The sequence below is a fragment of the Ascaphus truei genome, chromosome 5, assembly GCF_040206685.1.
Source record: "Ascaphus truei isolate aAscTru1 chromosome 5, aAscTru1.hap1, whole genome shotgun sequence".
Classification (NCBI taxonomy): Eukaryota; Metazoa; Chordata; class Amphibia; order Anura; family Ascaphidae; genus Ascaphus; species Ascaphus truei.
Genome location: NC_134487.1, coordinates 23,507,119 through 23,518,627, shown reverse-complemented (window position 1 = coordinate 23,518,627; position 11,509 = coordinate 23,507,119). Strand labels below are relative to the sequence as shown.

At 43.0% G+C, this 11,509-nt stretch overlaps 1 protein-coding gene across 2 annotated transcripts; it reads right to left on the bottom strand.

Moving 5' to 3' along the window:
• Nucleotides 1-399: 399 nt before the first annotated feature.
• ECHDC3 (enoyl-CoA hydratase domain containing 3) lies at nucleotides 400-11,230 on the bottom strand. 2 transcript variants are annotated; one of them, XM_075599474.1, is made up of 6 exons: nucleotides 10,996-11,230; nucleotides 6,647-6,768; nucleotides 5,265-5,362; nucleotides 2,315-2,515; nucleotides 1,208-1,565; nucleotides 400-709 (listed from the first exon to the last, which is right to left on the bottom strand). In XM_075599474.1, exons 1-5 carry the CDS (start codon nucleotides 11,178-11,180, stop codon nucleotides 1,245-1,247), a joined length of 927 nt encoding a protein of 308 aa, XP_075455589.1. In that variant the 5' UTR covers nucleotides 11,181-11,230; the 3' UTR covers nucleotides 400-709; nucleotides 1,208-1,244. The 2 variants fall into 2 exon arrangements, with proteins under 2 accessions (XP_075455589.1, XP_075455588.1); XM_075599473.1 differs by having other exon boundaries at nucleotides 400-1,565.
• Between the last annotated feature and the right edge of the window lie 279 nt (nucleotides 11,231-11,509).

Below are 11,509 nucleotides of genomic sequence, written 5' to 3'. Positions count from 1 at the left end.
GCACCAGCTGCTATAGGTCGTTCATAATCCCTTTAAAAGGTGCTCTCACTCCTAGTTTTAACTTGAGATCAAAGCAGATTATTACTGTTGGCTATAGAATATGCCATTCATTTTGTAAACTTCTGTATAATTGTGTAGTCTAGGTTTTAAAAGAGATTATCTTCATCTTCACTTCAGCAGCTTCCATTAAACTGCTGAATCCTCTGTGGAAATCTCCTCTTCTGTTCATCTAATCATGCGACTTGTTTTTCTCACCGAGAGTGCTACCTAAGACATAAAAATAGTTGCGGTGTAGCAGGAGTGACTTTGAAGTTGCCGGTAATGAAAGGCATATGTTCAGCCCAGACATTTCATACAGGACTTACAGTAAGCGAGCTTCTCCACAAACCATCAGACCAATGCAAGGCAAGGAAGGGGTTTTTATTACAAGAGTTCATTCTTCGTTGGATTGTACAAACTTTCGCAATTATTTAATTAAACGTTCTAACAATCACTTTAGTTAATTCCATTTCATTGTAGAAATGTTAAGATTGTATCACAGATTGTGCCTCGATTGTACTTTCATCCATGTCTTTGCTTGATCTTATTTGCAATGCAGCAGCTTTGGAAACCAACCTTCCTTTTGGGTACTTGCATTATGACCTCTGTAGCCAAGTGTAACACTCAGAGGTTCTTGGCTCGGATCACAGCACCATGTTCAGACACTGGCCTGTGAATTAAACCAGTTCAGGGTATATGTTAACTCTGATCAGCTTTTTACATCTACTTGACACATGTTACCAAACGCCGGTCCAGTGGCAGTAGGATTTTAGTTTAACCCATTAGCTGCCAAGGGGGCCAGCAACATATTGTCATTGCTCTGGAATGATAGGTTGACTTCTATGGCCGCGTCAAAGATATACACAGTGTGTGACAGTATAAACATAATCGATCATCTAAAATACATGGAGATAACCAGAAACCCTGACCTGAAAAGCTTAGTCTTATTTACTTGCTTGTTTGGTGTGGTGGATTTACATTTATTGTGGTATATTTACATTAATTGTGCCACTACATACAGTACAGCACTGTAAACATTGTCAGTGTTAAAATTATATGCAAATTGTCTATAAAAAGGATGTGTGTCCTGTATATTTTAATTTACAACGTACTCACATTAATACAATGGAATTCATTAATTTTAGGAGAAAATAGAATATTAGTTTACGGTCAGGATGAATTTGCCTGTTTCTGCCCCCAAGTGATCAGTCCAAGGAGTGAGTCCACACAGGTTTCCGTTTCTGAGAGAACGCCTCGACCCCTTCTTGCCCGTCTTTCAAGGACAGATTTTGCACCATGACCTGTGAGGCCAGCTCGTACGCAGCATCGAGACCGTGTGCCATCTGTCTGTAAAATGTGGCTTTTCCCAGGGCAACGACAGAGCGGCTAGTTTGGCAAATTTTGTACGCGATCTTCATAGTCTCCCTTTCCAGGTCCTCCTCCGGCACCACCTTACTGACGAGACCGTGCAGCAAAGCATCCTGGGCAGATATCGGCTCACCCGTGAATAGCATTTCTAAGGCAACCTGCAACGTCATCAACGAAATATATATGTGATAAAATCAGGGGGGCAACGTTTCGGGGCAATACCCCTTCCTCAGGCCCGTTCCCTCAGGGCTCTAAAAGACCATAAGGTACTTCCCTTCACCCTAACACTCCAATAACCAGAGCAGCACTCAAAGACCAATGTAATGTCAATAGGAAGCTCAAAACAAGCAGAACAAGTATTGAGTACACCAGAGAAAATGTAAGTAAAGTAAATCAGACCAACAGGTTACACGACCATATATCTTTCTTTTTCTCTCTCCCTCTCCCTTCAAAGGTGCGTAAGACCTGAGGGAACGGGCCTGAGAAAGGGGTGTGTCCCCGAAACGTTGCCCCATTGGTTAGCCTACCCCCTTGTGTGTTTTGTCCCCACTTTTTGTTCCTCTATGTTGTCACACTCCCTTTTCCCTATTTTGTTCACCCCAATCACCACTGGATTGTCTGTGTTTTTGCATTAGCGCCGCATTACTCCCTGTATTATTGTGTACTTACATTAAATCATTTTTCAATGTAACATAATCCATAGTATCATGTTGTCTTAGAGTCAGTGAGTGCTGGATCTTTTGATTGTGACTACTAGTTGGGGGGGAATTCGGGTCCTCCTAGTTCCGTTAGCGCCCTGCAGTTTCATTACTTTATTCTTGGTGAGTGCTGTCTACTCAATTGATATAGGCTTCATGTTTACTAAGCAGCACCGGAAGATACCTTACAGCCTGTGGCACTGACCTACCTTTCTTGGCACGGCTCTTCCCAGAGCAACAGCCGGTGTGGAGCAGAACAGCCCAACATTAACTCCTGGTGTAGCAAACCTGGATTTCTCAGAGGCCACAGCTATGTCACAGCTGGCAACAAGCTGGCACCCGGCTGCTGTAGCCAGACCGTTAACCTGAGCTATAACCGGCACTGAAATGGTTTGGATTGAGGTCATGAGCTGCAAGCAAAAAAAAAATTACTTAAAAAAAAATAATAATATGTGCTTTTTTACTCATTTAACATGAAATAAGTCTGTAACATAAAATAAACGAGGCACAGAACTGTAATTGTAGAGGGGAACTACAATGTAGAGATGTGATCTGCTTATTGACTGGGATGGGCTCATGTTTTATACAGAAGTCAGTAGCTATTCTTGCTTAGCATATCATATGATGCATTTGCAACTTGTATAGTCACATCACTGAACTTTGTCATATGTCTGGGTGAATATAAATTACAGGCTCCTTTTGGAAGCAAAAGGGATTACACAATGATGGTTGACATGACAGATTTAAGTCACTTATTCCTACCAAGTTTGCATCCTGCAACTATGTTTTACGGGCTGCTTATCAAGTTTTGCGTGAGAACAACCTAAATTAGCAACCTATTGGTTCTAGGTGTGACGTCAACAACACCCCCTTTCAGTGAATTAAATAACTGACATGTCGTTCTTTCACCTGTGTCCAGAAAAACCTCAGCTGTTTTAACATTACTATTGCTGAAATATTTTATTAGGCATGATACAAATCTTATTTCCCTGTGTGGATTGGGAGTGCCATAGTAAAGTAAGGTCCTATTTTTGGAAGACGACACATTCTACACTCCCCTCTGCACTGCGATCCAACGTGTTACTTCTGGAGAAGAAATAAAATACAGTACAAAAAAAAACTCTGATGTAAATATCAAGATAGTAGCGACAAGCACGTATCAGGTTTAACTGTGAAACTTTTTGCTAGCAAACAAATGGCGTTGTAAAACCTCAGGGGCCTTTCAATTGTACAACTGCAATCTGATGGTCTTATTCTTCACTGATTCAGACATGCATGGCTGCCTTCAACTGAAATATAATTGGGGCAGTGGAGTGAAAGGTGCTGCTTGCTGTGGGTCTGTGAATACTGGGCCAGAGTTCTTAAACTCTGGATTGTAGACCAATGGTGGTCTACCAAAGACATTATTGGGGTTGCCTAAAACCTTAAAAGCAAAAAAATCAAGAAGAAAAACAATACTCCTGTGGAGCCAGACGAGCCTGTGATGCAATGTATGTACATCTAGGAGCTAAACATGTATAGAAATAAATGAGTGCAAAGTACAAGGCGCCTCTCAATTTAAATAGTTAAATAATATATTTGCAACATAATGATAAACCATATAGTTTACTGTGTATATGTGAAAAAATATATATATTTTTTTATTATTACTTTGATTTATAACAGGGATTCATTAATATTTGGATGTACTGTATTATTGGTTAGTGATAAATGGCAGATAACTGTGTGCATACAACTCATTTGTTGGAATTACTGTATTCTATCCTTGTCCATTTTCTGCTGTGTTCAGGGGAATTAAAAGTTTTAATTGTTAGGAATAAAGATGTAATGCAAGGGTTAAATTGACCATAACAGCTGTTTTTAATTAGTTTTAATTGTTAGTAGATATACTGTGACTCCAGCAGTGATTATCCACTCCTTGACAAAGCACCTTAGGGTGAGAGCAATGTGTAGGCGGTCTCTATGTTTGACATGTTTAAATAAATTGTAACCTATTTTTCTGAACCTGGTCTCTAGAAGACTTTACTGAAGCCCCATATCCCGTGGGAAATCTTTACTTGTCAGCCTTGAAATTTTGCCTCACATAGAAGGGGCTGTGGGACATTGTGGATCTATTAGCTCACAGGGCCCAGCAAAGCATTGGCTTGCTTGTTTGTTAAATCTTGTGCTGCTGTTAGTAGTAGTACTGCTCCTGGTTTGCAGAAGGTACAGTAGACATTGATAGATGGTCCTGCAGCATTTTAGTTTTTTCCTTTGGTTACAGTAAGTGCACATTTAGTCCCTTTGTAGTCCGTTAGACTAGGGGTGCTCAACTCCAGTTCTCAAGATCCCCCCCAACAACTCAGGGTTTCACAATATCCCTGCTTCAGCACAGGTGGCAAAGTCAATCCCTGCTTCAGCACAGGTGGCTCAATCAGAGGCTCAGTCTTCGACTGACCCACCTGTGCTGAAGCTGGAGTATCCTGAATCCCTGACCTGTTGCTGGGGCTTGAGTACTGGAGTTGAGCCCCCCGCGAGAGCCCGGTGCCTAGAAAATAATGAAGAGGTCAAACCCTTGCTTGCTCATTATGAGTGCCCTACTTCTAGTGGAAATGTTAGTGACATGATCATCCCTGAGAGGCAGGATCTGAAACCAGTGGGACAATAAACCAATGAAGGTATAATCAGTTACCCAACCATTGTCACACACCTTGATTAAACAGTCTTTGTCCATCCTATTATTGGTGTGTCTGGCCGTTTCCAGCAGCTGATCTCTCGTCTGCATCAACAGAACCGCCTCTCCACCCAAGGAAACCCGTAGCCATGCTTTGGCCCCAGTGCGTGTGCGACGGGGTGCCTGGCGGCGCTCGTTACCTGCATCAGCGCGACCTGGTGGACTTCACGCAATTCACGGCATGGCGGGGGCGTGGCCATGACATTAAGGGGCTGGTTCGCCCCTCCTCCCCCCCCCCTCCCCACTGGCTGAACCGAAAAAAATCTTGTCTTTTCGCAAAGGCGGTCGCGCATCGCGCCTTGTGTGCCCAGAGGGCTGTACCTTGTGTGCGGCGCGCATGCCATCGCGTGCGCATCCGCGGCCACCGGGGAGAAAGCCTTTGCTGTCAGCACTAGATTGCTGTTAGTGTAGCAGGTCAGAGGTACAGGGTCAGCATGTGAATTCACCTTGGCACAAGTCCTGAATACTTCAGCATGGTAATCTTTGCCCTGTGCAGCAGTCAACTCTTTTAAGTTGTGGCCAGATGAAAACACCGGTCCTTCAGCTGAATGGAAGGCCAGGTATGTCATAAAAAGAAACAAAAAACACAGGATGTTATATATTATGCATTTTACTTTAAGGTGTGTTTTTGTTTAGATTCATTTATTTTTTTCCGATGGGAATTTTTTGTGTTTCAATTAATACATTCAAAAAGATGGAACGGCCTCCACTGGGCTGGAAAATCAGCAAGTGGGTTACAGAGCAAAAACCATCAACGTTTCAATCCCACTTTCAGCCCTTGGTCAAGATATAACTTGTCTGGACAAAGGGCTGCTATTGGGGCTGAAACGTTGCTAGTGTTTGCTATATAATAAATGTGCTATCTTTCTAAGGAGTGATTTGTAATCTTTGGCATTAATCACCTTGAAACCTGCTGTAATTGTGAGTGTCATGTGGAGTAAAAATGCCCATAGTCTCTGCTTTTTTTCTTTCTTTTTTTGTTTAAATTAACACATTGACAATATACTCTATTGCGCATTTTCTTAAGTAATGATACACTATAGAAGAGGAGAGGCCAACTCCAGTCCTCAAGGGTCACCACCAACAGATCTGGTTTTAAGGATATCCCTGTGTCACAGTAGATGTGCTTCAATCAGAGGCTCAGTCAAAGACTGATTGAGCTACTTGAGCTGAAGCAGGGATATCCTTAAAACCTGACCTGTTGGTGCCCCTTGAGGACTGGAGTTTTCCTTTTTAGAGATGAGTATCTGCCACTTTGGACGGTCTGTAGCGTTTTGTTGCTCAGTTACAGTCCCCTTGCCTTGCATTATGTGTTCAAAGCCTTCACTCATTACAAGATGCATCTTTGCACTTACGGATTCTGGAACCTTCCCGCCGCCTGTCATGACGTTGATCCGCTTAGGCACCAAGAACCGATGGAATGATTGCTAGTCCACTGCTTAATGTATGTATAAATATTGTGCTTTTACTGTGTAATGCTAACCTGATAAAAGGCCCAGATGGACCGGAGACGTTGTTTTTCTCCTGCTGTTCCCAATAAAACTTTCGTATGACACTGAAACGTGAGTAGCGTTCTTTAACTTGCTGGGTAACCAACATATTCTGCATTTGTGTAGTACTACAAGTGTTGGCCACACTTTGGATGATGTAACCCTTGCGTAAATAAATCCATTTTTCCCCTGATTCCATTTTTTTTTTTTTACTACATTGAGGCAATGGTGTATATACAGTAGCAGGTTCCAGCCGAAGTTGACTCTCAATGTTAAAAAAAAAAAAAAAGAAACTGAATAAGATGAATGTGTGTAGAGCATGCAATGTGAAATAGTACCTGCAATAACGATAACCCTCAGCTTCACGTCGTCAACATCATGCAGGATGTCTTTCTGGAGGGCCTGAAGCATGGAGAGTGACAGAGCATTCCTCTTCTGCGGATTACTCAGAATTATCCTCCTGTATAACGTTGCAGAAATAAATTAGTATTAAATTCCATTCATTGTAAAAATAAAAAATAAATGCATTTCTCCTTCAAACACATTGAATCATTCATTGCTGTCAATGGAGGAATGCTGGTGTTTATAATGAATAAAACATGGAGTCCAATCATAGATACAAAGACACCTTCAATTGTCACTGCCCTCTGTCCAGATCTGGCTCCCCTTACCCTGTCCAATCCCGGTTCCCCTTACTTTGTCCAACCCCGGCCCCCCATACTCTTTGTCCAATCCCAGCTCCCCTTACTCTCTCTCCCGACCCGGCATTCTTGATGGCATCATCGTTCGTTCTGGTTATCTATTCTAAAATAGATTCCTGTACTAATGTCTTCATCTACAGATTAACCTGTGCATGGCTTGTTAGTATTTATTTTATTTATTTATAAAATGTTTTACCAGGAAGTAAAACATTGAGAGTTACCTCTTGTTTTCAAGTATGTCCAAGGCATGATGAGAATACATGGTTACATTAAAGCTGCAGTTCAGGCAATATCCTGCATGTGTTTTTTTTTTAATAAATCAGTTCTGTAGTAAGAAAAAATACTTTTAGAATTTTCTGTTTTAAAAAACAACAACTTTAAAAGACCAATTTTCTTGTATTCTATTATAACAACCATTTACTAAGGCACTGCCCCTTCATGTCCTGTCACAAGCACTGGCACACACCTTTGTGAGCCCTGCCCTCCCTCTTGCACATGTCAGTGGAGGAGTGCTCGTTAATATTCATGAGCTTCCACTGAGTGACAGAAACAGAGGAAATACCTTCCCTATATTTAAAGATGTCGCCAAACTTCGCCGACCAATACACGGAGAACGAATTGACCGACAGCTATGCAGTTCTTTAGGTAAGTAGAGATTGCCCACATGAAACTATTGAAGTAAAAAAAAAAAAAATAACAGGGGAGCTGGAAATGCAGCTTTAAATGAACAGTGTTATTTTCATTAACCGTTAAAGATAATATATGTTACAGGTGTGTGTAACAGTTACAGACCGGATTAAAATGAGAGACAGCTTTAGTCTTGCTCTGTTACTATTAGACAATCGAAGCTGAACAATAAAACAATAACACAATGAAGCAATAACATACTCTCATCCTTGGAAAAGTCTGGGCACAAAGCCTATAACCTTGATGGGCTCCATTGTTTTCCTTAAAATGTGTTCTCACACATTCCACAATCCTTCTACCAATTCAAGAGTTCACCCTGAATTACATAACAGACGAGTCTGGGGAAACAAAATGGATACCGAATGTCATAAATCAAATAAGAAACCATAAGCGATTCCGAATCACAGAAACGCATCTTACTCTGTCTTTTAACAGCTTTTCCTTCAGTTCTCCTACCTCACCCCATACCTTCTATTTATACCCTAAATCTCCTATCACCCCCGTTCTCACCCCTAACCCTGTTCACTTAATGTAACCATTCTCTCGCCTGCTCCATTTTTTCACCACCTATTCTCTCCAAGACCCTCTACAATCTGCTTCCGCACTGCTCACTCCACTGAAACAGCCCTCGTTAAAATAACAAATGACCTCCATGCTGCCAAAAACAGAGGTCATTACACTCTGCTCATATTACTTGACCTCTCTGCAGCATTTGACAAAGTGGACCACCCTTGTCTCCTTAACATTCTCCATACTTTTGGTATTTGTAAAAAAGCTCTATCCTGGATCTCCTCTTACCTCTCCCATCGTACTTTCAGTGTCTTTTCTGCTAACACCTCCATCGATCTCTGTGGGGGTACCCCAGGGCTCTGTCCTGGTACCTCTCCTCTTTTCTCTGTACACACTCTCTCTAGGTGACCTAATGACATCTGTTGGGTTCAAATATCACCTCTATACTGACGACACACAAATTTACTTTTCAACCCCTGACCTTACTTACATCTGCTGTACAGACCAAAGTTTCTGAATGTCTCTCTGCGATATCATCCTGGATGTCCCTCCGCGGAATTAACCTCAACATGTCAAAAATAGAGCTCCTCATATTTCATCCCAAACCTGGCCCCACTAACTCCTTCCACATTACTGTTGGAAGTTCTGTCATACATCCAGTAGCGCAAGCGCACTGCCTAGGGGATCACACTCGACTCTCATATTTTCCACTCACAATCAAAATGTATCTAAAACCTGTCCCTTTTTCCTATACAATATTAGAAAGATACGCCCTTTCCTCTGTTGCTCCACTGCTAAAACTTTTACACAGGCTCTCATTCTCTCCTGTCTCGACTACTGTAACCTCCTGCTGTCCGGCCTTTCTACCTCTCACCTGTCTCCCTTACAATCTATCCTAAACACTGCTGCCAGAATCACTTTACTCTTTCCTAAATCTATCTTGGCGTATCCCCTCCTGAAATCCCTCTCCTGGCTTCCTATCAAATCACGCATCTCGCACTCAATTCTCCTCCTCACTTTTAAAGCTTTACACTCTTCTGCCCCTCCTTACATCTCAGCCCTAATGTCTCGCGTTCCGCTCAAGGATGTCTTCTCTCTACCCCCTTTGTATCTAAAGCCCTCTCGCACCTTAAACCTCTCTCCCACACCTCTGGAATGCCCTTCCCCTCAATACCCGACTAGCACCCTATCTGTGCACCTTTAAGACCCACCTTAAAACACACCTGCTTAACGAAGCATAATGAGTAGCTCCGTGGCTAATACTATACACCTGATACATAAAGCTTGGCCCCTTGCAGACGCACTTACCAGAACGCCCTCCTACTGTCTTTGTACATTCTTCCTACCTACCAATTGGATTGTAAGCTCCTCGGAGCAGGGACATTTCTTCCTAAATGTTAATTTTTATGTCTGAAGCACTTATTCCCATGATCTGTTATTTATATTATTTATATGATTGTCACGTGTATTACTACTGTGAAGCGCTATGTATATTAATGGCACTATATAAATAAAGACATACATACATTTCTACAGTTCCAAAGTAAGGTGTGTAATATAGTCCTCGAGACTGCAGTTGCTATACTTCAGACGCGCGCATGGCCGCGAGCGGTGGCGTGGCAGATCAGGGAAAATACAATCAAATTGTATTTTCGTGCTGCAGCCACGCGCGAACCAATCACAGCATGGCCTAACGCTGTGACGTCAGAGTCGCGCCCCCTAACTGTGCGCGTCTCCGCTTGCACCCTAGCAACTTAACACGCACGCCACGGGCAACGCCGGGCGCGCGCCTGCACGCACAGCAGCGAGGACTATATTACACGCCTAAGAGGAAACAGTTTCAGACGAGGAGAATCCGGCTTGTGCAGCCAACACAACACAGACACACTATTTCTTCCAAGTGCAGGTCTCCTCCAAAGGCCGTTCTATACTGTTTGCGTGTGTATGTGAGCTGTGTGAAGGTACTGTGTGTGTGTGTGTATGTGTGTATGTGTGTGTGTGTGTGTGTGTGTGTGTGTGTGTGTGTGTAATTTATTATTTATTAAAAAAACACTTTCGTAAAAATAAAATATTTATTAACTTCATGCAGACATACACACACACACACACACACACACACACACACACACACACACACACACACACACACACACACACACACACACACACACACACACACAAACACACACATACATTTCAGCACCGGTAGCGGCGCGAAAAGATTCTTTTGCCTGTCTTCCCCGCTGTCTGTCGGCTCCCCGCCGTGCGCGGCCCCATTATAGAAAGGCTGACTAACGTCAGCAAACTAAAATTTCCGCGCCCGCGACACTATAGAACGGGCCTTAGACAGAAATACAAAGTACAGCTCTACTAACACGTTCATAATGAAGTTCTCTGTTTAATGTGACAGCCAAGAACAGAGGAGAAACAATGTTTCAGGTCCCATATGGACCTTTCATTCCTGATGACAGGTCCATATGGGACCTGAGACGTTGTTATCCCACAGTTCTTGGCTATCACATTAAATGAGAACTTCATTACGAACTTGTGAGTCGAGCTGTACCATGTATTTGTAACCATGTATCTGTCATCATAACTGTGCCCAGGACATACTTGATAACGAGAGGTAACTCACAATGTATTGCTTCCTGGTAAAACATGTAATAAATAAAACCCTGTCCAGCTCTCTTCTGTATCTACCTCTCCCATTTTCAAATTTCCTGTCAACCATTCTTCTCCCCTCTTTTCTGGCCGTGCACCTCTCCTGCCCCCTCCCTCCTCCTCCTGACCTTACTCCTTCCTTCTGCACACAGGCAGTGAGGGAGGTGTGCTCAGGCTGCAGTGTGCTGCTGAATCCCCTGCACAGCCCAGCCGCTGCCCTGCTGCAGGAGCCTCTCACTGCTGGCACCACCGACATGCTATAGGAGCCGAGCCTGCACATCCCAAGCCCTCTGCATGTTACTCTCACTGCCATCCCCCAGCTCAACAGCAGCAACACAGGCCAGATCTGCCAGGAGGAGCCAGGGTCCTAGCTCACTGCTGACACCTAGGCTGGAGGATCTGCTCTACAACACACATTGCAGCAAATGTCTACCGGTGGAGGGGTTACTTATAAATTATAATTACCCCGTCCAGGCAGTAGGAACAGCATTGGCTTACACTACAGCCTTTGTGGCAGCCAAGGGAGGGTTACTTTCCCAGAACTCACATCAATGGTGTTTTTGTAGGGGGGGAAAAGGTGCACATAACAAAAAATAATAATAAGCCATTTTAACTACTATAAATAATGCAGTTTTAAATAGA